The sequence below is a fragment of the Amaranthus tricolor genome, chromosome 2 (genome assembly GCF_026212465.1).
Source record: "Amaranthus tricolor cultivar Red isolate AtriRed21 chromosome 2, ASM2621246v1, whole genome shotgun sequence".
Lineage (NCBI taxonomy): Eukaryota > Viridiplantae > Streptophyta > Magnoliopsida > Caryophyllales > Amaranthaceae > Amaranthus > Amaranthus tricolor.
Window position 1 is genome coordinate 38,095,665 of NC_080048.1, and position 27,690 is coordinate 38,123,354.

The 27,690-nt window shown below is 34.6% G+C and overlaps 3 protein-coding genes across 4 annotated transcripts; all 3 read left to right on the plus strand.

Moving 5' to 3' along the window:
- Positions 1-94: 94 nt before the first annotated feature.
- LOC130805302 (cytoplasmic tRNA 2-thiolation protein 1) lies at positions 95-10,777 on the plus strand. Of its 2 annotated transcripts, none has more exons than XM_057670001.1 (12): positions 95-239; positions 404-523; positions 1,192-1,306; positions 3,517-3,659; positions 5,935-6,054; positions 6,209-6,321; positions 6,605-6,697; positions 6,860-6,900; positions 8,137-8,203; positions 8,278-8,389; positions 8,757-8,946; positions 10,176-10,777. In XM_057670001.1, exons 2-11 carry the CDS (start codon positions 422-424, stop codon positions 8,919-8,921), a joined length of 1,071 nt encoding a protein of 356 aa, XP_057525984.1. In that variant the 5' UTR covers positions 95-239; positions 404-421; the 3' UTR covers positions 8,922-8,946; positions 10,176-10,777. The 2 variants fall into 2 exon arrangements, with proteins under 2 accessions (XP_057525984.1, XP_057525985.1); XM_057670002.1 differs by having other exon boundaries at positions 1,201-1,306.
- A 1,388-nt stretch (positions 10,778-12,165) lies between these two features.
- LOC130806742 (protein THYLAKOID ASSEMBLY 8-like, chloroplastic) lies at positions 12,166-17,025 on the plus strand. Its single transcript, XM_057671938.1, has 2 exons — positions 12,166-12,735; positions 15,990-17,025. Exons 1-2 carry the CDS (start codon positions 12,322-12,324, stop codon positions 16,377-16,379), a joined length of 804 nt encoding a protein of 267 aa, XP_057527921.1. The 5' UTR covers positions 12,166-12,321; the 3' UTR covers positions 16,380-17,025.
- Positions 16,590-27,426, plus strand: LOC130805795 (switch 2). The gene is made up of 9 exons (XM_057670580.1): positions 16,590-16,746; positions 18,231-18,856; positions 21,162-21,268; positions 21,549-22,467; positions 24,157-24,404; positions 24,879-25,005; positions 25,090-25,365; positions 25,462-25,741; positions 26,926-27,426. Exons 1-9 carry the CDS (start codon positions 16,590-16,592, stop codon positions 27,237-27,239), a joined length of 3,054 nt encoding a protein of 1,017 aa, XP_057526563.1. The 3' UTR covers positions 27,240-27,426.
- Positions 27,427-27,690: the final 264 nt, after the last annotated feature.

Consider the following 27,690-nt stretch of genomic DNA (forward strand, 5'->3'; position numbering starts at 1 on the left):
TTTAAAAAATAAATTTATTAGATATTTTCTGATAATTTTTACTTTTTATAAGTAAATTTTTATATTAGAAACAAGGCTAATAACATATAAGAAATATAAAAACAGTCAGTCTTCCATAAAATCTTGCATAGAATATTTGAAGCAACGTCTAAAATCTCTAATTCATAAATTTGATTGCAACCCCTCCTTTTTTACTTCTAACTAAACCAAATCGTGATTTGTTGCATCACGGAGGTCAGGTAATTACAGATTTCGACGATTTAATGAATCAAGTTTTTTTAGGGTTTTCATTCGTATCCTTGTTTTTTCGATGTTTTTTGTTGAATTTATTAGGCATTAATAGATTAGTTATTGATCATTTGAGTATTGAATTTGTTGTTTTTGTTATGCGGCTTAACTGCAGGTAGCCATTTGAGAGAAGATGGAGAAAATGGGCAATTGTAAAAACGGAGGAGGACCTCGCCTTTGCTCTCTTTGTAATCTGAAAAGACCTGCACTTAAACGCCCCAAAACTCTGCAACAGGTATTCAGTCATTTAGAGGCTCCCATCTAGACGGGGTTTGGGAGTCGGGTGTGGCAATCTTACCTTGTTTGTTAGTGATAACAAATAAGTTGTTTCTAATAATTTGGTGCCGTTAAGCACTTGCTACCGGTGCCGTTTCTTTTTGGGTCGTACGTGAATAATAAGAAAGGGCCCTGTTATAGTGCTATAGATTTGATCTATGGTAGAATTCACTTATGCACAAACTAATTTTTAATAATGACACTCAATTGGGCCCCTTCATGAGCTGAACCCTAGGCGGTTGCAACTCAATATTATCCAGGAACGGCCGTGCCTTCCACGTTGGTGGGGTTTGGGGGATTGGGTGTGACAACCTTACCCTTTGTGATTATAAATAGTATGTTTTGATAATTTTTGGATGCCATTAAGCGCCTCCCATGGGGTTTTTTTTTGGGGGCAGGAGGGGTCGGGTGTGCAACCTTATCCTTGTTAGCTAGTGATTACTAATAGGTTGTTCTGATAATTTTGATGCCCTTAATAGCCTCCTACATAGGCAATTGTTTGGGGGTCGGATGTGGCAACATTTACCCTTGTAAGCGATGATTTATAAGTTTTTTTTTTGATAATTTTGATGCTATTTGATATAATTACTTTGCTCAATTTTTTTATTTTTTATTTTTTGGTTGGAGATTTGCAAGGAATGTTTCTACGATGTGTTTGAACAAGAGATTCACACTTGCATAATTGACAATAAGCTGTTTAAGCCTGGGGAGCGTGTTGCTATTGGTGCTTCTGGTGGAAAAGGTAGTGTAAGAGGATTTTGTTTTGTTAACTAGCATATTGCATCACATTATTGCTTTGCATGCATAGTCTTAGTTATGAGAAGAGATTTCTTTTATTATAGTTTAACTGTAGTTTAAGCTTGTGCATAATGGTTAGATGACCCGTTATTATCTTTTAACATTTTTTCTGGGCTGTATAAATATAATATATTAAATGATGATTAGAGCTGTTTCAATGGTATGAAAATTCATACCATGTAAATCTTTGTGGGGAATGATTATACTTGATGATGAATTGCACCTTATAGACTATAGGTAAAGGTAAAGGTAAAGGTAAAGAGCACGCTCAGTATCTCGCACAAGGCAGTGTCCGGGTGGGGGGTTTTCTTTTTTCTGAAAGATGCGGACAAATCATATCCGTTCCTCCAACAAGGGAGTAAAGAGAGATGCATGCAGTCAAGAAACCCCCAATTGATACCTGCGCCCAGTAAGGGTCGAACCCCGAACCTTTTACTTTATATGCAGATGCTCTATCCATTGAGCCACAAGTGGTTTTGGTTATAAAAGGATAGGATTTTGGTTGGGGTGATCATGAGTCAAACTTTCAGAGACCCATTAGATTCAGGTTTGGGTTTGGGTCTAGAACCACCATAACAATTACCTTAGTCACCACTTCATCCCTACTCCCCTCCGTAGTTTTGATCCCAATTTCAGTGGTTGACTGCCACGGCTGCCTCCTCCAATGGGACCATGAAGTTGGTAAAATGAAATAAATTATTTATTTTTGTGTGTTTGTGTGCGTACATGTGCATGCACAAATTTTTTTTCCAATAATATTGTATATACTATCTCTTATGTGTATTAAATAGCTTAATAGACTTGTTAATGAGCTTTAAGTGCAAGTATGCAACCGTACAAGTTCTTTGAGGTGCTTGATCATTAATATTTTACTAAAATTGACTAGCTCCATTTCCTAATATAAATGTCCCTTCGAATATTGGCACGAGGCTTAATATTAGATGTAAACTATTGTATTGCTTTATCTCTCTGTCACTAAGTAGGCGAATTAGAGGGGTCAGCCTTAATCTCGTGATAACAAAAAGATTGTTTTCGATTAACCCTTGATTGTTGATTGCAAACATCATGCACAATTTCACATAAATATAAACTGTTCGTGATTTAACGTGCACATGCATAAGACGTATTGTAACTATTGGATTTTTTTTTTTTTGAAAGTGTGAGGGAGGAAAAGTTTTCATGAGAAAATTGAGAAAAAAAGGTTGATGTGAGGAGAGAAAAGTAGCTGTAACGTAAAAGAAAATGAGAAAGTTATTTTGGGATTTCTAAAATTGAAATTGAGAAGTTTGTTTTGAGACCTAATCACCTAAGCATTACTAGTTGTACGAGCTTTATCTTGATAAAGAAAGCTTTTTTCTTTTATTAGGGTTTAGGAAGTTACATTATGGTATAATTTATGTTGAACACTAAGTTGCTAACATCTTGTATAGGTGAGCTTGATCAAACGCTTCTTTTTGAACGGGCAAGATAGAAGTTGGGATAACGTATGGAGTTTGGTTATGTGACTTTTTCGTGTAGAATGCTAACAATACGTTTATGTGAGCATTTGATATTGAACTTCTTTTCGGCATATAGACTAGGTTAAATCGGGGTGGCTAATACTTTCGCTGTCCTATAAATTGGCTACAAGTGCAATTTCATTAATTTTGTTGCTTGGTTTATGGTTTAATAAGATAAAACATTTGAAATTTGTGGAATACTGGAGTTGGATGAGATCAAAAGTGAATTTGAATATATGGATGATATTTAAAGAGAGCATGGGTCATTTTTAGTGGGACTGATGAATAAGGAAATTGTAGTAATCTCTACAGGACGTAGGAATGGGATTAATGTTTTTTATGAATGACTGACACCTTTTTGAATATTTGAAATGCCATCACTTAAACTTCTTCCGCCCAATGCTATAATTGGATTCAGAAAATGGTGATATTGACGTGAAGTTGAAACAGTTGCCTGAACTTTTGTTGGCATTACGTGAGGTGTAGAGATTGTGTTATTTTGTATACTAATTACTACATCATGAACTCTATATGTTGGAATACCACTATATAAATTTCAATATTACCAAGTAATCTTACCCTTGATTTGTATTTTCATCTATATTGATGTTAATAGTTGCTCAAGTGTTAAATTTGAAGTTTATCTGCTTTCCAGATTCCACTGTGCTTGCATATGTTATGTCAGAGTTAAATCGTCGACACAACTATGGCTTGGATCTCTTCCTATTATCTATAGATGAAGGCATCACAGGTTACAGGGATGACTCACTTGAAACTGTCAAGAGGAATGAAATTCAAGTGAGTTGGTGATCTGTTCTTTCATTGAAAAGTTCTGTATGATATTGTATTTTGGTTGTAACTCTGATTTAAGTTTTGCCTTATCTGTTTGAAAACAATTGTGCATTTAATTTTGATTGTGTTTCTTTCTTGTTGAGTTATGATTTGTCCAATTGGGTTGAAATTGACCCAAACTGAAAAGAACAAGAACAAAAAAGGAAAACCTAAATGATACGATGATGCATGAGCAAAAGCCGAAAACAACTGGACCTAAAACACTACACCCAAATTCCAACACACTGAGGAGAATGAATTGCTCTAGTTGTTAATGCGTTTATGATATTGTGCGAGTGAACTGCATCCATAGTTTTTTAAATGCTGATTTTCCATTTTCATATTTGAATAATTGATGTATTTAATACATATGCACCCTAATAATGTTTAAAGGAGTTATTTCCTAAACATTGACTGATTTCATGCTCGGGCGCATGGGTTATGAGTTCTTGTGTTCTGCCTCATACTCATTTAAGAAACTTGGACTTGGTCAGTTGTTTTTATATTTTACTATGGGCACGGATTATGGTTTGAAACTTAAGATGTCGGTATGGAGATTAAATACCCCATGCAACTTTACTAAAAATTTGAATGTTAGCTCTAGGCTGTTTTTAGTCCATTTAACCAATTTAATAAATTATTTGACAGAATCGCTGTGGTGATGTTTTTACGTAGTTAGAGTGTTTGACATTATTTTTTATATAACTTATGAGTTGGAACAGATATTATGCATTTCATGACAACAACGATAAAGTGCAATCTTTAACTAGTAACTACCCAAGAAGAAGAGTAGGGATAACATATTTGCGACACATCTAAAGTATTATGGGGCACACACCTTAAAGAATAGCTTCACCCAACACTATCAAGGCGCCCAACACATTGCCTGGTCAAGGTGCTATCTCGCGCCTAGGTGACCTTTTAGAAGTTAGAACTATGGTAACGAACCTGGCAAAACTGCTCCCTGAAAATTTGTTGTCTACTTGGAACTTGTGTCAATCTCTGGTAATTTGAATGAATAGGGATTGGTCAAGGTGAAGTATCTTAGTTTACTCTTAAAGCTTGTGCCTACTGCCAATCATACCTCTAACTCACATAAGCCACTCAAATTTGAATGATATGTGAAAAGCTTAGATTTTGTCTTTACTTTCTTTTTAAATGGGGATTCTTTGGATAGTAAAGTGTGGGGAAATGTGCTTGGATAGGAAGTGACCATATAATAATCGATTATAGCATTGACTAAATTTAGTTATTCACCATATTCTAACTTGAGGAATAATGATCATCATAAGGAGTCAATGAAAGGAAATTTGTTGGTTCATTGATCCCCCTCTTCTCTCTTATTATTATAAGAAAGGCATTTTGCTTGAATATGTTGCCTTATAAGGTGATCGGCCTTGTTTTATTGTTGAATGCACAGTTTGTCTCCTATTTTGTTGCAGCAAGTTTGTATTGCGTGGAAAATAAGTTGAGCATGAGTCCTGTTCTGTTAGCATCAATGAAACATAATTTGCATGTTAGTTTGACTTTTGAATTCGCAATTTGTTCAAAATGGCTCAAAATAGCTTAAAACCTACCATGATTCACTTTTTTCGATTTGCAATTCGCGAGGTGATTAGCAACCATGTGACACCGATCAAGAATATCACTTGCATCACGTATCGTGGCTGTATTGTAACTTGTGAAAGTTATTTAGCTTACCACAACCGAAATATAGGTCAAGAAAATCGCAAAACCATCCGCATTGATCGTGTTAGCAACTGTTACCGTGGCAGCGACCACATTGAAAGCCACATTTTTGCACCATCATTAGCATGTGACATAGTTGGCAGATGAAAAAATTGGGAATCCAGATAATCTGTTAAGACTTAAGAGTTTCCATGGGAGTGATGCTGTGGTCGAATGCGCTTTGATAATTGTCGAGCAATCTTTCAATATTATTACTCTCTCATCTTTTTTCTTGTTCTTACTCATCTCTTATTTCCGCTGTTATTTTATCTTGCTTCCTGTTACTAAACCCAGTTCATTAATGAGATAAATCATTTTCTACCTTGACAATATGCTGTTCTGCACTGTTTTGTTTGCTGACGAATTGATTTTACCTGGGACTGAGGCAATTGCATATTATTAGTGGTTTAAATTATTTTTTCAATTCATCTTTACTGCATTTGGTGCTGTCATTGTTTATTATAATTTAGGTAGTGATGTTCTAATTAGAATACTTGCATGCGTTGTAACTCAGTATGGGCTGCCCTTGAAAGTAGTTTCATACAAAGATTTGTATGGGTGGACTATGGACGAGATAGTGAAGATGATAGGGTTAAAGAACAACTGTACTTTCTGTGGGGTATTCAGACGTCAGGTATGCTAGTCAGTATTCTTCCCTTCCAAAGTCAATAATTGTGTCTCTTTTCTTCAAGGAGAAACTATTGTCTAAGATTTTCTGGATTTTTTTCTTCTTTAAAATGAATAGCGTATTTATCTGATTTCACCTAATCTGCCTATTTGCCCTCAAGGCCCTGGACCGAGGAGCTGCAATGTTGAAAGTAGATAAGCTTGTTACTGGACACAATGCAGATGATATTGCAGAGACAGTACTCTTGAATATATTACGTGGGGATATTGCAAGGTATTTTCACTCTTTACTGGTATCTCTCAGTGCATACTCCCCCCCCCCCCCCCCCCCCCCCCCCCCACACACACACACACCAAGGGAACCCAAAAAAAAGATTTGTTATGACTCAGATGTACTCATGTGCACTGAAGAGGGAAACTAGAATCCCATCACTCACATTTGTAAATTTAATGCCTTTTTGATGTTAACTATCTGTTTGAGCCTTGCGTTTGTGTTTCCATGTATGAATTTCCACTTGCCTTACTTTGTTACTGAGTCTGGTAGTTCTTTACTGTAGATTGAGTAGATGCACCTCAATAACAACTGGCGAAGATGGACCAATTCCTAGATGCAAGCCGTTTAAGTATACATACGAGAAGGAGATTGTTATATATCCTTGCATTAAAGTTTTTATATGTTTTAAAGCTTTACCTAACCTCTGATATGACATGTCTTAAATAAGTCTACAGAATGTAATTGTTGATTCATTATTGCTTTTTTTTTTCTATCTATTGATTATGTTTTAATATGTAATCTTGACTGCACCATCAACGTATGCATATTTCAAGAGGCTGGATTACTTTTCTACTGAATGTAAGTATGAACTTGCATTTACCTGGCTGATTTGTGTTAGTATATATTTTCTGTTACTATTATTACTAGCGAGTGTCAAATGGCTTGATCTAACAACAAAGCAGGATATGTTCATCAGTATGTGTATGTGTTACCAATTTGTGCATTGCTAAAATAATATTACTGTTCTGCTGCTTTGAGTTGGAGTATCACCCTTAACCTAGACGGCTGGAACCATTCTGGTTATTAGACAAGTCCGATTCAGGCCAACTTGTTTTTGGTCTTCATCATGTATTTTCGATGTTCCCCATCTAAGTCAATAATGTAAACAAATAAATGTGATAGTTAAATTGTTTACTATTTTGTTTTACTATGAGCTAAAGCCTGCATGTGAACCAAATTCAACAATTTTGAATAATATTTAACAAAATATAAAAATTTAAACCATTATTGTTTGGATTTACTGGTAAATAAAAGAAATGATTGGGAGAGAGGTTTTGATTTTCTTCCTATCCTGCCTAGAATTATTGAGTTTGGTAATTAAAAGAAATCGATGTAGAAGTTTGCTTGGAGGTTACCTAATCTACATATTTGTTGAAAAAGAAAAAAACAACCTCATTGATTAAAATTAGATTTGCTTACGTGAATTTAATAAAACATTTTGCTTTTTTTTTAATGGAATTTTGAGATAAGGTAATCAATCAATATATGTTATCTGAATTCGATAAAAATTGGAGACGAAACAATTAAATTATGTGTACTAGGGAAGCTGAATAATTGTGAAAAAATTGGAAAAAGTGAATAACATGTATGAATTTCTGAGGAAGAGAGTGGTGGGATGGAGGGCAAAGAGGAGCAGAGGGAGACGGAAAGTGATGAAAGAGAGAGCACAATCTAGAGAAGAGAGAGAAGGGGATGGAAGAGAGGTACACTGAAGCGGATACTAAATTGATCAAGTGTGACGGAGGGAGAATGGACTGTGGAGGACATCATGTGAGTGAAACTAGGAACTGGAAACAAATGATAACTCATTTCTTTCCAAATTTTTCCAATTGTGGAATGCGGAAAGATTAATTTCTGTAAAGTTGAACCAGAAAATATCCCCTGTTTCCTTTGCACCCATGATCCTCTATGAGGGAATCCCCCACTCCCTTCTCTTCCTTCCTCTCTGAATTCCTCTAACTGAACAAGCTGTTAGTGTTTCTGGCTTTAAAGGACGTTTGAAGTATTGAATTTGCTTTCTTTGTTTACTTGCAGGCATTTATTCTCCAAATGCTTACCGAGGTTTTGCACGGGAATTCATCAAAGATTTGGAGAGAATAAGGTCTTTTTTTGTTTAGTTTTGTACTTTTTCTGAAAGCTTCATGCGTTTACTGATTTGTACAATGTGTCATTCAGACCCAGAGCAATACTGGACATCATCAGATCAGGGGAGAGTTTTAGAATCGCCAATTCTACAAAGATGCCTGAGCAAGGTACCTGTGAGCGTTGTGGTTATATATCAAGCCAGGTAAAATGTGCTTCATCTTTATGATCAAAAACTTCCATTGCTTACACGTTTTCATCAAGTACCTCTCTAACATCTGGTCCGAAAATTGTTTTGGGTCTCAAGCAAACACATTTTTGTCTGCGTTCACTTTATTGCAGTTGATTTGCCTCCTTGTGCTGATTTATGTTTGAATTGGAACATTATTTTCTCGAGATAAGAGTTGTTAGTATGAGAGATTGGTGTATCCTTGTTCTTGTATACCAAATCCTAAAGAAGATTTTACTTAACGTTGAATCCTAAAGAATAAAGCTCAATGATTTCCTTCATCATCTCTTGGCAACCTTTGTTATTCTCTAATGCCTAGAATGCATTTATTGAGTATGTGCAGAAATGGTGCAAGGCTTGTGTTTTGCTTGATGGATTGAATCGTGGTCTTCCTAAGCTGGGAATAGGGAGAAGTCGAGGTCATGACAATGATTGTAAAGAGGAAACTAAGCAAATGCAAGGAAGCAAAGAGGTCCAAGGAAAACCATGTGGAGCTTTAGACTTCTGACGCTAATTTTGCGTTACTTTTCCTGGTAAGTAATGCGTGGCTCAATCAGAAGGATTTCATTCATGATAACAAGATAAAGTCTGATTTACTTTTCACCATTATTCAGGATCTTGTGCACAATCTATTTCTTGATTTGTTTGCATGATTTAATCATGGAATCCCTATACTAGTATCCTACATCTTGATCTATTCGTCAAGCACTCATTTACATTATAAATTTGAACTTTTGGGGGAATTTTCTCTTTATTGTGACATTGCAAAACAAAATGAGTAATTCGTAAAAAAGGAACAAAATTTCAATTAAAAAAAAATAAGGGGCTGTATTTTACATCCATATGATTGAATTTTTAACATTGAAACAAAATCCCCTCTTGTTTATCATTCTCATAGTACACTACATGGTCTCCCTTCTACTAAATTATGGCCATTATCCTATACATGACCATGGTTCCAGTTTTAAGTTCTTTTATTTGGTTTTTTTTGATATTTTTTTTAACTCTCAGTCCCTAGCTAGCCTCTAGGTATAAGATTTTAGCAGTTGAAAAAATTTGTAAACATTTAATGGGGATCTTAGATCTGTTTTTTTTTTTACTATTACATGAGTTCGTCTGTACTGATTAGTCAAGTTCACTTCAGTACTGCAGTTCAGTTTAGTTCATTTCGGTAGAAAAGAACATGTCTTTTCTTAAAAATCAACGGGCTCCATTTTATTAGCCCTTTTTGGTTGCACAACTATGCCTCTTGTCAGAATCTGGTGCTTTTTCCCAGTTTCAATTGTTGGTCTCTCCTTTCCCCCTTCCTTTTGTCATGTCGAATGACCTTTTTGGGGGGATGGGGGTGTGGACCTGGACGGATATGGGTCTGAAGCTGAAAGTTTTGGCATGATGATTAGTTTGTTGAATTAATTCTGAGAAAGTGGCAAAATAAAAGTTTGTGATATCTAAGTCGAGGAGGAAAAGCAACAACTAAGGACAGGGATGGTGAAAGGAAAGGAGGAAGTACTGCAATATAGAGAGGGAAGGGAGGAGTCAATGTCAGAGAGCAAAAACGAATGCTGATTATAAGGAAGGAAAGGCGGTGAGATGGAGAGAAGCTCAACGCCTGAAAAGTGGGTTGAAGCGGTGGATTTTGTGACGTATCATTATGGTTCCTTTTAAAAAAAATTGTTTGGGTACTTCTTGTTCTCCTCATAAAAGCCATTTATAAAATATACTATCGGAAAATTCTCTTATTTGTGTATCTTTCTTTGCTCAGGTGAGGTAGGAACAAGAAATTTTGAACTGATCATTTGAATGCAGTCAATTTTATGGCAACTGCTTTTGGGCGAAATCGGAATAGTGATGTAAGTACTGCTTGAACAAGGAGTAATTTGAGGCACAGAGTGCAAATAGTGTAGGTTCAGTTCGTTTCTTGCAGAGGCTCCCTTCAACCGTATGAACTATTTATCCAACTTTCAACAAAGTCTATCGATTCTTTTGCAATAATATATGAGCTACTCTTGTGAGAGGCTGTCTCTCGGTAAACGATCTCATAACAAGGAGCCCATACGCTAATAGTTTGTATTAGTCGGGCTATTCAACCCATGCATGGGCCGTATCTCACAGTGAGACTGTCTCATACAAGAACTTGTGATAATATATTTGCCTTTCGCTCGACCTGCTCTTCAAGGATTTGACAGTCGTCTTCTTTCTCGAAGTAGAACTTGGCTTAAGTTTGCTTTTGTATTATGCTTATGATTTACTGAAACTGGCTGAGATTTTCATATTGGAACATGGTTATTCAGCTGGATGTATTTTAATTTGTAAAGTTTGTGGTAGATTATTTAATTTGGTTGGCAGTTAAATTTTTTTTTTCAACTGTATATTTGCAATTAGTTGATTGGACTCCATAGTGTCAAATTAGTGCCAACCCTTCTTCAAAATATCCGTCCAAAAATTGTGAGCTTTTTGAGTCAAATAGTGTTAATTCAAAGGGGATAGAGGGAGTAATGCTTTTATATATTATTGGCAATTTGGCATAATCACCTTTTATATGACTAATTAAAATTGATTTTTTTTTTTTGGCACAATCACCTTTTATAAATATTCAAGTTAATATATTTAATTGAAGCTGTAGTGGTATTAACCCACTTATTATTAACCCATTTAAACTAAAATAACAATTACGACTATAATTCACTTTTGTGTTCTAATTCTTGCATCATTGTATGAATAACTGTACAATATAGTAGAAATTAAAATATTATACTTAAGTTAATGCAACTCAAAAAAATTTTGCTTTAATTTTAAAAAATTGTGATAAAATCTTCTTTCCTGTAACTTTTGATATCTCTTATCATAAATTTTATGTTCCTGAATAATTATTTAAAAGATAAATTTTATCAAAAAATATCAAAATTAATTTCGTGTGATTTCAATTTAAAACCGCTAGTAGTATTAGTAGGCTTACATTATTAGAGAATATAGTTTTTTACATAAATAAATCAACATAAATCGCTTTTTTATTCTTAAAGAATAAATATAGCAATGTTAGTAATTTTTCTTTTTTAACCTAAAAGCAGTTCAGTAATACTAACTATATATTAGTAATTTTTTTACAACAAAACGAAAACAGTAGAAATTATTAAACAAAATCCCTAACATTAATAAATAACTCTTAGAATTTAATTTACTTTCAAACATCAATTCTAAATGTATGTACTATGTTGTTTAGATAAATTGATAAATTTTAGGGGAATATTTTGAAAATAATGATTTTTTAGACTATTTTTTATTACAGTTCGTCTAAATGCAAAATTTATTTATTACTAATATCATACTTTTATAAATTTTTATTAATATGGGTAAGTATTACTCCCTCCGTTCCTTAATGAAGTTCTCGTAAGGAACGTACACAGAAATTAAGAAAAATAAAATTTTTTAGATAGTTGAGATATTATTTTATTGAATAATAAATTAGATGGAGGAAAAATAGGGACCATAGATATTTAAAAAAAATATTAAAAGAAAATTAGTGAAAAAAATATAGGGACCACAAAAAAATATTTTTGTAAAGTTAATGAGAACACATGTGAGGACTATAAGAAATATAAAAATGTTATAATAAAATTAATAAAACATATGTAGAAATCATAAGCATTATTAAAGTATTAAAATAAAAATAAATAAAGTTATTTTTATCCAAAATTTATAATATAAATGAAAAATTTTCTTATTGAAAAACAAAAAAAACGAAAAATGGTAAGTTCTCTGAGTTAACGAACGGGGTAGTACCGTAGTATAAACTTCGAAGTTACACTGTTCCATGGAACGAATATGAACTACTCTACTGTCTCTACTCCCTTTCTCAAACTCCTTATTCTTCGTTCTCCCCAATTCAAACCCCTCTCAACAGTAATCCAATGTTGTTTCGAGCACTATCTAGATCAAAACCTCCATTTTTGATTCCTCTATTTCTTCAAAACTTACCCATTAATCATCCTTTAGCTTCATTCTTTATAAACCCCAACTCTAGAACATCAACAGAGGTATCTTTCTCTGCATCTGGGGTATTTTTTTCCAATTCTACAAATGGGTTTTCATTAATTTTTGGAAGAAATTACCATGATGGACGACCAAGAGGACCCCTTTGGAGGGGAAAGAAATTGATTGGAAAAGAAGCACTTTTTGTAATTTTGGGTTTGAAGAGATTTAAAGATGATGAAGAAAAGCTTGATAAATTTATCAAACTTCATGTTTTGAGACTGTTGAAGATGGATATGATTGCTGTTCTTGTTGAACTTCAGCGTCAAGAGGAGGTTTCTTTAGCCCTTAAGGTTTTTCTCTTCACTTATAATTTTGAATTTATTGTTTTTGTTTAATTTTTTTTTTTATTTTATAGTTTAATATCTTATGATTCTCAAGTTTATGTTAATTTAATCATTAATTCTTATGCTACTGTTTAGGTTGGGAATATAGCTAACCATAGTGCTAAATATTGTTTACATCACTTTATTGTGATTATATTGTAAAGGTTTTTGAGCTTAACAAAATTGAAAATATAGGCCAAAACAGCTGTGAAAGTCGTTTTGTGACCGTTATTGTAACCGAAGGCAAGAGGAGGGGAAATACTCCTTTGTGTAGTCGGTGAGAATCAAAGGTGTAAGCGTTCAACCACTAGGTCAATCCATATTTATCGAGTATTAATACTTGTAAAGAGTGTACGTAATACTTGGTTGCCTTCTTGTTTTAGGGTTTTGGCATTTTAGTATATTGCACAACTACATTCTCATTTAGATGAGCCAAAGCTATATAGTTCTTTAGTTTTGGATTACAATGGATTATCATAGTAAAATGACTCATTAAATCATATGCATTTCTTGTTTACGTGAGGTTGCGTATCAGCGTATGGTGTTTGCTACCAAGGATTATAGTGCAATGACTCGTTAAATCATTAAATCACTAACAAGGTCAAGGTTGAGTACACTAGACCTCCTAAATTGCTTCTTAGGTGGGAGCTATTCAATGGCATTGAGGTAATTGAATGTTGTTGTACACAACTACATTCTCATTCGGAAATTGCATGACTTCTATTTCATCTTGAATACTCTATTTTTGAATATTTTGGTCATTGGTGAATATGTATGGATCACTCAAAATTTTCTATGTTTATTTGGTGCCAATTACTATAGTTGTAGTTACTTTACTTTAGAGTAATATCAAAGGTAAAGAGAGAAAAGACAATGTATTAAAACAATACTTTGGAGTTTTTGGCAATTTATTTGTGGTGTGGCGACTTGTTTGACTAGATAGTAGCGTTGGTTTTTGTTAGCTGTTAAGCCAGCTATTTAAGTCAGCTGTGTAACCATTTGTTATGGAGATATTTGGAGAAGATTAATTGTATTTTGTATATTGTTATGTTTATTTGATAAAAATGGATCTAAAGCCAAATCAATAATAAAGCTACTTAAAGTAGATTTCACAATAGGATTTTGGTTTTGGTTTAAAAGCTAGCTATGAAGTTTTCTTAGAATTCATTTGATAAACACGTTTTTGGTTGTTTGGCCGAACAAAAAGTCAACCTATAAGCCATTTACCTAATAAATCCTTTATCCTTTCAATCAGGTGTCTCAACATAACACAACCAAGTACCTACTTATATACTAAAGTTTCTTTCTGATCCTAATTTAGGCAGGACACTAAAGTTTCCGTAATAAACTAACTTTCCAAATCCACTAGGGCAAAGAATACTAACAACAACACGACAATGCCAAAGCCTTACATCCAACAGTTTGGGGTTGACTACATGAACCATAACAAGTCAACGTGGAAAATCGTCACTAAGATTTACTTCATTCAATCCTATCTAATTCAATTCTGCTACTAAGATTCTCAATTCTAATGATCATCTACTTATATCATCCTCCATCTTTTATTTTTATCTATTGTATGGTCATACATTGCCGCCCTTGACTTTTATTCTACGTTTCCTTACTGAAAGTTTCAATGTCTGATCCCATCATACCCATGATCCGTTTAACCTCACAAATGATTCTGCTTTGAATGGTTTTATCAGTACATCAACAACCTGTTCATGTGATTTACAGTACAAAATCTCAATCTCTTTCTCATCCACCAACTCACGGGTGTAATGGAACTTCACATGTATATGCTTCTTTGGAAATGAAACACTGAACTCTTTGACATGGCCATTGTTAGAATCCGCAGCTAAATGAAGACAGATTATTAGAATTTGTTGTTCATTAGAGATAGATTATTAGAGTCCATGGCTAAATCCAAAGCTCAACAAGCAAGATTTGTCGTGGGTAACTTGTGTGTACCTACACTATCTAGAATTAGTTAGCTATGTTTAGTCCTATTCTTGTTGAGATAATTTTGAGTTAGTTTACAACTTTAACTAGTATTAGAATAAGGAACAGTTTTTTCTTGGTTAACTTTCCTTTTTTAACACAAGCAATTCTGTAACTTGTAACCTGTGCCTTTTGTTTTTCCCCTTCGTTTCTATCGTCCACCTTTACTAATTATTTTCCTCTTTATGATGTTTAATGAGTGTGATGTTACCAAGAAATTGCGCGTTATTGAAGAAATATACACTCTCCATTTTTGATTAGTCAAGCATCATTCAGCTTTCAAATATTGGCTTGAACTCAATAAGTGTCAACTTCCCGGAACCTGGCTCAGCGAATCCTGTGTTCGTTTAGGCTTTGATAACTGCATTGTAATCTGTTTGTTTGGATCCCTCTTTTACTACATACATAGAGCAAACAGGAAACTGGAAAGGTGTCTTTATCATGCTGCTTCTATTGTCTTCTTTGTATCAGTATGTTAGTAAAAACCATTTTTACTATCTTAAGGTAAAATAACCATCTTGAGTAAAAGTCAAAACTTTTTGTGTTGGCTATAGTCTTAGGGGTGTTTGGCAAACGGTTGATATCTGGTAGCTGGTAGCTGATTGGAGTTACTCATTTGACTATTTGATTTTATCAACTAGTTTGAGGAACTGATTTTGAACCGCTGCTAACAGCGAGAGCGACTTGTTCAAAAACATGGAATAAGTTGTTTCAACCAACTATTTATCAAACACTAGGATTTAATGGGTTAACCGCCCAACTCTCAATTTGTGCCAAAATAAGCTGAAGTTTCCCAATAACCTATTTTACCAAACACCCATAAGTTTTGTGCTTTTACTCGACACTTGGATATGCTTGTTATAATTATAAGGGACTTACCCCCCTTTCCCCTTCCACATTTTGGCAACTTTGTTTCTGATTTTCTAAAAGACTTAAAGTAGAGTCATTGAAATCTTCTAGATGCTGGCAGTTTTACACTCAAATTTTTAGCGTTGTGAAATTTGATCTAATCATAGAATGTTATCAGATTTAGGATGTAAAATGTGGAGGGAATATTTTTTTTAATCCATAGAGCAAGATGACGATTATCTTGGTAAAAGTCTGTTTTCATGGGAAAAAAGTGTTAAATAACTGTTTATTTGTTCGATTTTGTTAACAAAGAATTATAAAGAATTTCTGTCAGATATAGAGCCATCTTAACTATAATCTATTTGCATCAGATCTTCAGAATAATCCAGAAGCAAGACTGGTACAATCCCGATGCATATCTGTATAAAGACTTGATTATTGCGATGTCGAGATGTAAAAGAATGGATGATGTGATGCAACTTTGGTCTGACATGAAAAAAGAGGAGTTGTTTCCCGATTCCCAAACATATAGTGAAGTCATCCGAGGTTTCTTAAGGGACGGTTCTCCTGCAGATGCGATGAATATCTATGAAGACATGTTGAAGTCTCCAGATCTTCCTGAGGAACTTCCGTTTAGGATCTTATTGAAGGGTCTTCTTCCTCACCCCCTTCTAAGAAACAAAGTTAAGAAGGACTTCGAGGAACTCTTTCCCGAGCGTTCTGTATATGATCCGCCGCAGGAGATATTTGGCATGCGCTGAGGCTTATAGATTGCATCCTTACATTTCTGTAAGATCGCGAGCCCTTTCGTTTGATCACCTGCATTAGAGAGCTTTATATCGTTAGTATTTTGAATGCAAAATGTGTGATCTTTGTTCTGATTGGTGAAACATACTAATGGAATGTACTCGATACTATGTTTTTTCGATGAACGAATGTAAACATAAAAATTGGTGGAAGGGTATCATGTCATGTCATGTTTGTTATTGTATACAGAAAAAGGGTTCGATGCGTTGTCTGAAAAAAGCTTCCCCTTCATGGTGATGAGTTTCTACGATCTTGGGTTGCTGATCAATGGAGGAAAGCGTAGTTGGGCAGGACGATATTCGAGCAGAAGCAACATCGACTGTTCATTTTAAAACTAAATGACTTGTGTTTTTGTGTTGAAACAGTTCTAATGTTGTTTCTGAATTACTTTATATTATGAGTTTCTACGATCTTGGGTTGCTGATCAATGGAGGAAAGCGTAGTTGGGCAGGATGATATTCAAGCAGAAGCAACATCGACTGTTCATTTTAAAACTAAATGACTTGTGTTTTTGTGTTGCAACAGTTCTAATATTGTTTCTGAATTACTTTATATTAAACTAATTTAGGTTTTTATGAGAAGTGAATAACTATAAATAAATTCATAATATTAATTGATCAATGTACTTTTTCCAAATTATTATGTTATAATCCAATCATTATTAAGTTTGTATCACTTTTCTAAAAAAAATACTCCAATATAAGTTGTAATTCCCACCTAACATATTGACAAACAAATTTTGATTTAAATATTTACAAACTCAACCCTAGACTTATGTGGGCATTATTGTGAAAATAAAAATTTATGAGATGAATAGTGTAGATTTTGAGCTATAAAGCACTTTTTTTTAGCGTATTTTGTAAAATTTAAATATTTTTGACTTTCTTATAATCTAAAATCTTTCATACAAGTCTATGCATCAAATGTGTAGTGTCTTGTGGCTTCATACCCTTTGTTGTGGCTAGGTATGGCCACCGAGCTGGGGCGACACAAGCATGGACATATGTTACATGATTTTTTTTTTGAAATTGGCGCAATATCTATAAGTATGATTCATCGAGATGAGCTGTTAAACAAACTTTTTACGACTACTTAAGAGGAGAAAAATAACTTGTGGTTTGCTACACCACCCAACACGGGCTGCACAACCCACGTTCATGTGCCATGTAATGCTGACACGCACGAGACAATTGATGACCAACTTGGGCATGACCCACTGGGAACGGGCTCGCCTTGGCATCAAATATGACGTTGCATCCCCACACCATTTCCATGTCCACTTGTGAACTTGTGGCCTCATGGTTTCTTGCCCTTTTTTATTTTTATTTTTATTTTTTTGATTACAAGGTATAGTGAGAAAAGAAATGGTTAAGAGAAGGGTCAGCGAGAATCAAGCTTAACGCGTTATCTGAAATAAATAATACATGCTCCAATTAAGATACAACCTGATATTCATAGTTTCTTGCCATAACTTGCAAGTAACTTATTATTTCTAATCAATTTAAAATTTATTTGCACTCTAACTAAAAATTAACTAGTCATAATCTAGTAATTTAATTCATAAAATCCTAACATTAAACATGACTCAAAATCTCAAAACCTAATTAAAAAAAAAGCCTAGGTCAAATTCGATAGTAACTAAAGCTAGCTTAAAAGCGGGTCCAGTCCGAAAAAAGGATCTATGTCATTTATGCTTATTTTGAACGGCTAGTGTCTTGAGAGACGTATCTCAAGTCCAGTCCATTAAAAATTAATGTCTGCTTATTATATTCTTAATGCCTACTTACATAATCTTTAATGCTTAGTTACTATATTCTTAATACCTACTTTTAATATTTTAAATGACTACTTACGTCATTCTAATTACCTAGTTATAATATTTTTAAAAATATATAATAAGCCTTACGTTGTGTCACACCAGAATTTGTGTATTCTGAATAACATTTCTCGAAACAAAGGAAAAAACAGTTGCTCAAACAAACCAATTTCTTCCATGTCGTTGAAGGATTCTCTAAAACCCTGCTCCAACATTTCAATTCCATCTTGTTCTACTCAATCCCAATCTTCAATTTCTATTTTGAATTCAAATCTTCCTCAACCGCCTCGCAGAATTCCTCCTAAAACCTCCATTTCTCAGCAACTTCTTCGCTTGGATTTGCCCTTTTCTCCTCCCGTAAAGTTGAGCTCTAATCAGGAACTACCCGTTTCAAATTCAATCCGTGTTGTTGAAAGCAAACACGAAGACAAACCATTATTCAAAGGGGAAAAACCAATTTCTGAAGGTGATGACGATGATGATGATGATAATGAGGAAGAGGGTTATCGATTACAAGGGTTTGGGAGACCCAGATTGGAAGGTTTTCAACTCGGAGAAACGGGACCTTATGAGCCGTTGATTTTGTCTTCTGATGATGAAGTTCCGTTGATTCAGGTGACTAATAGTTTACTCATTTTGAATTTTGATTTTTTAGATACTAGGGTTTCTTGTACGAGTGTGTATAGATGACAACTTTTTTTGTGTGGTTTTAGTGGATTCATGAATGTAAATTTCGGTGGCAACATTAGTTATGTTCAATTTTTGGTCAAATTTATCTGAAGAGTGACCGGAATAGACTCAAAATAGACCCGAGCATGTAAACGAAACCATTTTGACATACCTACTTGGCTGCTTATGCAAACTATACACAAAAATAACCCGACCGAGAATACTTGAACTAAATTCTGACTGATGACCCGAAACTGCATTTGAATTCTTGTGTTTGGCATGATTGATTTTGTTGGATTTTTTCTTGCTTATTCACATTTGCAATTTCTAAAAAGGTCCATATGTGTTAACTTAAATCCCTTTTGATTGGATTTATGTGGATAAAGTGGATGAGTTCCTCTGATTTTTCATTGCAGTACATTTAGTTATGCTGAAAACACAACCACCGTGTAATGTTGTTTGTGTTGACCCGTTCAGTTTTTGTTGTAGTCTGATTGCAATTCTAAGAGGAACGATGCGGATGAAATGCATATTGTGTTGTTTTTTTAGTTCAGTTCAAAAAAGGGGCAGTGCAATATGCATCTCATTGACTTCCTTTCCTAAGAATTACAAGAATTAGATTGGACCATAGGAGAATATAGCTTGACTTTATCAAATGCTACCTCCGGTTTTTGATAGCAGCTACCCTTGCATAGTAGCTACTTTTTGTCTTTTATGTATGGAAAATATAATCAAATGAGATCTTATTTGCTTTGTCTCAATAATACATATTTTCATAACATCAACTTATAATTTTCAGTTAAGCACTTCTAAAGATATTTATGACCCATTTGGTTTGGTTGTCATAATTTAAATGGTGTAATGGTAATGAAAAAGTAGTGCGATTTTGGTAGGATAATATTTTGAAAAAGTTAAATTGTTATGTTTGTTCTACTATAATCATCTCATTTCCTTCATAATATTCATTCCGATTCATTATCGTTTTGGAGATGTGGTATTAGGTGATGATGGAAAATTTTGAACGGAAATCACAATGGGAATGACAAGATACATTTCATGAAATTTTACGCCGCAAATCGTTCCCTTTTCATCGTATAGTACCAACAACTAAAAGTTAGGAACAGACCCTTAGTACGTTTGTATCTTGCATTGAAGATTGTATTATTGTTTAAGATACCTTCAAATGCTACCTTTTAATATGTGGCAGCTATCAGATTTTTTTTATTTTTTTTATTTTATTTATTTATTTATTTATTTTTTTTTCGGAGAAGGTTGTTTTCTTACTTCTTTGTTTAAAATATGAAATGAAAATTATGAAATATCTCATGCTTGTTTGTTCTGAATTTTCCTAATCATACATCTTGACATATTATTGGTCAAAACTTGTCAAAGAATGGTTTTGGAATGTTCTAGGCAGTGATTTTGGTTAAAGTTATACTACATCCATTTGAATTAGTAGCAAAAACAAATAGAGTGTTGAAGAAAAAAGTGGATATTTGGTATTAAATTAAGAGAGATAACTGTGTGGATGAAATTAAACGAGAGTTAAAATGCAAGGATAATTGATGCATATCCTAGACCCTTGTTTGTACTTAATTACTTCTCATACATTATAACTGCTAGCACTTTTCTTGAAAAATTCTCACATGAAACCTGTTTGCTTGATTTTTAATCCCTATCTAGCCCTAAACTTCTAATCTTTTCAAGTCCCATCTAGTGAAGCTTAACAAACTTGGATTGGATGACTATCCATTGAAGGCCTAATCTGTCATAGTTATTAGTAACAAATAATATTCTTTAGAGTTGTTGATTTAGTTTAGTGGCAAGTTCATAAATTTTTTGACTACATCATTTTCCATATATGATTTTGTTACTGGTTTTAGGCCTGTTGCTTTGAAGTTGACCGGAGATAAAACACTACTCAAAAATGCTTGTCTCCATCTTTTTCGTCCTCGTTATGACAAAGTTAGCGTTGTTGATTTAGTTTAGTGGCAAGTTCATAAATTTTTTGACTACATCATTTTCCATATATGATTTTGTTACTGGTTTTAGGCCTGTTGCTTTGAAGTTGACCGGAGAATAAACACTACTCAAAAATGCTTGTCTCCATCTTTTTCGTCCTCGTTATGACAAAGTTATTTTATTATTATGAAGGTGTTTGGACAAATGATGCTACTTAATGTTTCAAAACAATTTCATTTTCTTCTAAGATTCTCATTTGGTTGAATTTTAAGAGGATATTTGTTCACAGGTTCCTGCATCCATCAATTGTAGGCTACTTGAACACCAAAGGGTGGGAGTTAAATTTCTATACCAATTGTACAAGGAGAATCTTGGAGGCATTCTTGGAGATGACATGTGAGTGCATATAATTGTTTAAAGTTTATAATGATTGTTGATTAGTTAGCAGATAATCAGTTTATGTTTAGAAATATTTTTGATAAGTTATCAGATTATGTTTTGAGGTGATGCAACTATGCCTTTGAGCATAAAAGTCATGATCAGGACATGTGTTGCATTCTTTATAAGGGTGACAAGGGTACAAACCAAGTGAAGTTTGAGGCTTGTGTGCAGACAAAAGGCACTAGCAATACTGAACGCACACGAATGTCATGTTCACGATTTTTATGTTTTGTAGGGGATTGGGAAAAACCATTCAAACCATTGCCTTCTTGGCTGCTGTCTTTGGAAAGGATGGAGAGGCTGAGAAGCCGTCAGCTGCAGAGAGAAACCAGAAGGGTCCTGTGCTGATTATTGGTCCAGCATCGGTTATAGAAAATTGGGAGAACGAATTCTCTAATTGGGCTAATTTCCGTGTCTCTATTTGCCATGGTCCAAATCGTGACTTAATTGTTGATAAAGCAAAGGCTCAGGAACTTGAGGTGATGATAACAAGTTTTGATACTTTTAGAATCTATGGAAATACCATCTCGGAGGTTAATTGGGACATTGTAATTGTTGATGAGGCACATCGATTGAAAAATGAGAAGTCAAAATTGTATAGTGCATGCCTGAATATTAAAACTAAAAGAAGGTATGGTCTAACTGGGACTGTGATGCAGAATAAAATTATGGAGCTTTTCAATCTGTTTGATTGGGTTTTACCAGGGTCTTTGGGAACTCGAGAACATTTCCATTATTTTTATGATGAACCTATCAAACTTGGGCAGAGGTCCAGTGCGAATGAGAAGTTTGTTCAAATTGCTGATGAGCGTAGACAGCATCTGGTCACACTTCTTAACAGATACTTACTGAGGAGAACAAAGGAGGAGACCATTGGAAATCTTATGCTGGGAAAAGAAGATAATATTGTGTTTTGTGAAATGAGCGACTTGCAGAAAAGAGCCTACAAAAGGATGTTGGAGCAACCAGAGATCCAATGCCTTATGAACAAGGACCTTCCTTGCTCATGTGGAAGCCCACTCAGTCAGGGAGAGTGTCATCATAGGACAATGCCTGATGGAATCATATGGAGATATCTTCATAGAGATAGCCCTGATGGCTGTAATTGGTGTCCCAATTGCGTCATTCTTCCCTGCATTCTCAAGCTTCAGCAGGTTAATGTCTGATTTTCTGTGTATGTTATAGGGTGCTTGCATATTCTTGCTTACTCACGAGACTAACGACATTCAGAAAGGAAAAGAAAAAAAAAGGACAAATCTGACTATGAGGGGGGGGGGGAGGGGGGGGGGGGGGAGTATTTAGAAAACTTATTCCTTTTCATGCTTTTTAAGTTATAACTATGATGAGCTAGTTTAAATTGTATTTTAATTGTCTTAATTATGTTTGCATCCTCTCTTCTTTTGGTGTTTAAACCCAAAAGGTTGGATTTAAAGAAGATCATCTTTATTCATTTCTGTAGACCATACTTTAAAATTAATCACAACAGATCTTTTTATTGTTCATCATTTGTATTGCATCCTATGTTACCTCTAAACAATCACTCTCCATGTTTACTTGTGGTGGCATGACTTACATGCAGGCAAGTACAAATCTGTGCTAGAAAATACATGTTGTTTAGGTGTATAGGTCCATTAATTGAAGTTCAAGTCTATCTACTTGGCTGTGTTTGAAGATTTTGCAGATGTAGCTTATGTCCAATTGTCCATGTAGAATTTGAAGCCCATTTTAGTAATCTGGATGTTGGAGATTTCACAAAGTTCTTCTCATTATGAATCTTTCTATTTTGGAGCAACTTAATGGACAAAATTAACCTCATTTGTCTAACTCTTTTAACTAAAAGGCCATCATAAATTTACATTTTTAACCCTAAAAATTACTTGATTCTTTCATATTAATGGTACCCTACTCCTCATTAGAACTCTTTTTCCCTTTTACTAAACATTATACTTTTTTTATGATTTCAAACTACATTGATCATTATTTATTTTAATTAATAATGACTTTTAATAAAATATTATCATTCATTAGTACTCTTCTTGGTTCCTTCCCGTATTCCAAATGGGAAGAACAAAAAAGATTGGAGGGAGTAATTGGTTTTGAAATAGTGGCTTATATGAGAGATATTTACCTTATTTTGATTGAACTTGTTGGTCTTAAAGATTTTCTGAGATTTATGTTAGTATGCTTAAGTTGCTATGTCTTGTTCCCTCTTGATTGAGTGTCCACTTCTATATTATTACCATCTTTCAGTCCTTCCACAAGGTTGTTGCACCATTGCCATGCATGTTTTTAAGTTGTTTTTCAAGAGGGGTCCATCTTTCAGACAACAAGTCATGTGTCAGCTTTATCCTTTCATTTCCCCTCAACAATAACCTGTAAGTCTAACCTTGCTTGGGCATGCCTCACTCCACCGACTCAGACACACCTACAAAGATCTTTTTTATAAGCTTATCCACTTGTAGAAGCATAACTCTTATATTTCTTTTAGCCAACCTACTAATATCGGAGTTTGCAGCATTCTTGTGATTCATTTTCGACTTTCCAGTGGGTCAATTTTCTTTTCTTCAGGGAAGGGTGGAAATCATCTGAGAATTAGTTGTGAACACAGGAATTATCACTAAATTACTGATAAGTTGGGGGCTCTATGAAGTAGATGATAGCCACAGAAGTTAGTAGATTACGAGCTCACATTACTTCAAACAATTTAGCACTTCCATTATTTTGTCTCACTCTGATAATGGTCGCAAATTTGAGTTTTCTCTCTATGACATCTAATGTTTTCAAGAGCACGTGTTGCATGTGATTGATTCTGAACAGTCTTGTACATTATTCATGTATGACAGATTAGCAATCATCTAGAGCTAATCAAACCACATCCAAAAGATGATGAGGACAAACAGAAGAAAGATGCTGATTTGGTCAAAGAAGTTTTTGGTGATGATATTGATTTGGTAGGTGGCACCGATCAAAGTGAAAGTTTTATGGGCCTAAGTGATGCAAAAGATTGTGGAAAAATGAGAACCCTTGAAAGATTGATGGCATCTTGGATTTCACATGGCGATAAAGTCCTTTTGTTCAGTTATTCTGTCAGGTTGTATTCAAATCTCAGCATGATCATGCTTGTAGTATTCTTTTGAAGTTGCAAATTGTTTTAACAACAATCATCCTTATGGCCTCTGAAAGTTAATTTAACCTTAAATTAATTGGCAATGCTGTCACTGTTCCATGATTTTTTTATTTTATATTGTACCCTGTGAGATTATTAATCTTAATTCCACAGGTAAAAATAATTTTGTTTCATGTGAAGTCTTGGAGATTCACTGTGAAATGTGAAGTGAAATTTAATTGACCTGAAAATTTGAATTATTTCATAGCCTTTTGGAGTCTATGTTGAGCGGTCCTCAAACCTTGTTCTGTCTGTATTGATTAAACTTTCTGAATGATTACATTTGTTCAGACGATGTTATCATTGTGTTTACTTCCAGAGCTGCCTAATGCTAAAGTCGAGATAGTTTGATTTCATATTTGGTTTTGTTTCATGTTAAGCCTTACACTTTTTTTGCAGGATGCTTGATATATTGGAGAAGTTTCTTACCCGCAAAGGTTATTGCTTTTCTAGACTTGATGGTTCTACACCCACTGGGTTGCGTCAGTCTCTTGTTAATGACTTCAATTCAAGTCCAAGCAAACAGGTATATTTATATATGACAATTTGCCAGCTAGAACAGATGTACTAGTTTCTATTGCAGGATGTTAACCTGCTAACTCTTATGTAGGTCTTCCTTGTTTCTACTCGAGCTGGTGGCCTTGGACTGAACCTAGTTAGCGCTAACCGTGTAGTAATATTTGATCCAAACTGGAATCCATCACATGATCTACAGGCTCAAGACAGATCGTTTCGTTTGGGACAGAAGAGGCATGTTGTTGTTTTCCGCCTTATTGCTGCGGGGTCTCTAGAGGAAATCGTTTATACTCGCCAAGTGTACAAACAGCAGTTATCAAACATTGCGGTTTCCGGGAAGATGGAGAAGCGGTATTTTGAAGGCGTTCAGGTGGGAAAAGAAGCACATTAACTTACAGTTTTAAGTACTCGCTCATTCTTTGAGTTCCCTTCAAATCACTGTGTTTATCTCTTTCCTTTTCAATAGGACCATAAGCAATTTCAAGGGGAGCTTTTTGGAATAGGTAATCTGTTTCGAGATCTTTCTGACAAGCTATTTACCAGTGAGATCATTGAATTGCATGAAAAGCACGGACATGAATGTACGGGTCAAGAAAGTAAACACCAAAATGTAAATAATCTTGGAGTCCATTTTGTTCCCCCAAAAGAAAAAGGTAAAGCATCTTTATTAGAATCTGATTCTGGGGTGAAAAGTTCAGTTCCCGCGGAGAGCACAACTACAAAAAAGCCACTGCTTGAGGAGTTGGGTAAGTGTTGTACTGTTATTTGTTTTGTGTCCATCTTTCTTCTCTAACTAGCATCATACGCTCATTTAACCCCCCACCCCCACCCTCAAAAAAAAAGCACAAATTTGGTTGGTAGATTCTTCAAGGTCACATCTCATGGCGATGGCAGCCTACTTGGCTACCACTACCAGAAAATTCAGAGTTCTATTAAGACCTAAGAAAATCTCTTATGGAGTTCAGTTCTGTAATTAATAGTAGCAGCAGCTTCACTTTGCAATAATCTGTATATTTCTTGCCAAAAGTGATCATGAAAAACAAGAATATACCATGTGAAAGCATCAATGCCTGTTGCCCTTTTGGATTGTGCCTAATCATTGGAAGCAAAAAACTACCTTTTCCCTTCTATCCACATGTACATAAGATGAGAGAGGCTGAGCTATCTGGTTCAATAATTCAATGACAACCGAGGTCTCATATGCCTCAATCCTTGTGTGGTACTACGTAGGAAGCCAGTTAGCTTACACAATCTAAAGGCAATTTGTTTTATAATGCGTGTCCCCAATAATTTGTATTCTATTCAAGACTCGCACATGGGACGGGACTACCTTCAAATAGGTGTTATTCGGTGACACTTATCCTTGATGCTTTAAACCTATAAGCGGCGTATGCCATAGCCATGTTATCTTTGACACCGATTAATAACCTTACTTGACTTTTCAAACCTTAGAAGAGACTGGAGATATTAAACTCTCCACAAGTGATGAAACTACTAAGCTTGTCCAACAATAACAAAACTTTACTCCATGTAGAAATACATACCCATTTGTAATTGGCGTGGATTTAAGCCTTTGCAACGTAATGTTAACTTTTGCTCAATTTTGACTACACTATATTTGGATAGCAATTTAGGAGAGAAAGAAAGGAAGGGAAAGGGAAGAGAAGGAAGGGAAGGGAAGGGAAAGGAAGGGGGAAGGGTAGGAGGGAGAGTGCACTTTTTTGTTTAGAAGGGAAGGGAAAAAGAAGAAAAATGAGTGTTTTCTTCATAAATCTTTCCACTTCAGGAGAGATTGTATTCTTAACAAAGTTTGTCTATGTTTTCCCTCCAAATCCCTCCCCTTCCTTTTTGTTATTCAGACAGTGGCTGCATTGAACTATAAAGATGTGCATTGTCTACACTGTTGACTGTACGTTTTGTTTCATTGCAGGTATTGTATATTCTCATCGAAATGAAGATATCCTCAACTTACGAGCTGGGGCTAGAGTCATTGAATCGTACAGAGAGACATCAAGTAACAGTATGAAGGATCCTCCCGTTGTAAAACAGTTAAGTGATAGTAGTAGTTTAGAAAGGAGTTCGTCCAGAGAAAGTAAAAAACGGCAATTTAGTCGTGTTGCTCAGTTTATGAATATGACAGAACTCGAGTTTAGTAACTGGATTTTGTCTGCAACTCCTAATGATATCGAGAAAGCGCTACGAGACTATAAGAAACGGAGAAAAGAGAAGAAATCAAGTGTTTAAAACCATCTTTTATTCAATCAGTTCGTGTCGTCATGTAAATTTTGTTAATAATTTGATTAGTATTTGTGTTGGTGTCGTTTATAGTTTATACGAAATTTTATAGCTTAGAATCCTCATAATATTTCGTTGAACTACCAAAATTCAATTATATTTCAAATATTTTGCAATTATACATCGATTATCAAAACAATCTATGATTAGCAACCAACAAGAAGAATGTGTAAAGATAATGCAATGCTTGAAAGGCAAATGGTGCACATTTGCTTGCCTTCATTAACCCTTTTTGGAGTTTGATATCAAAGCTACGATCTAAATCGGAACCGCCCCATTTATGTAGGTGAATTATTGAATAGGTAAAACCGTAGCAGCCACTCTCCCGTGCAGCAAGCCGTACTAATGAGATCTCCATTAGACCAGTCCAATAAATTTTTTATCACCCAAAATCAAATTT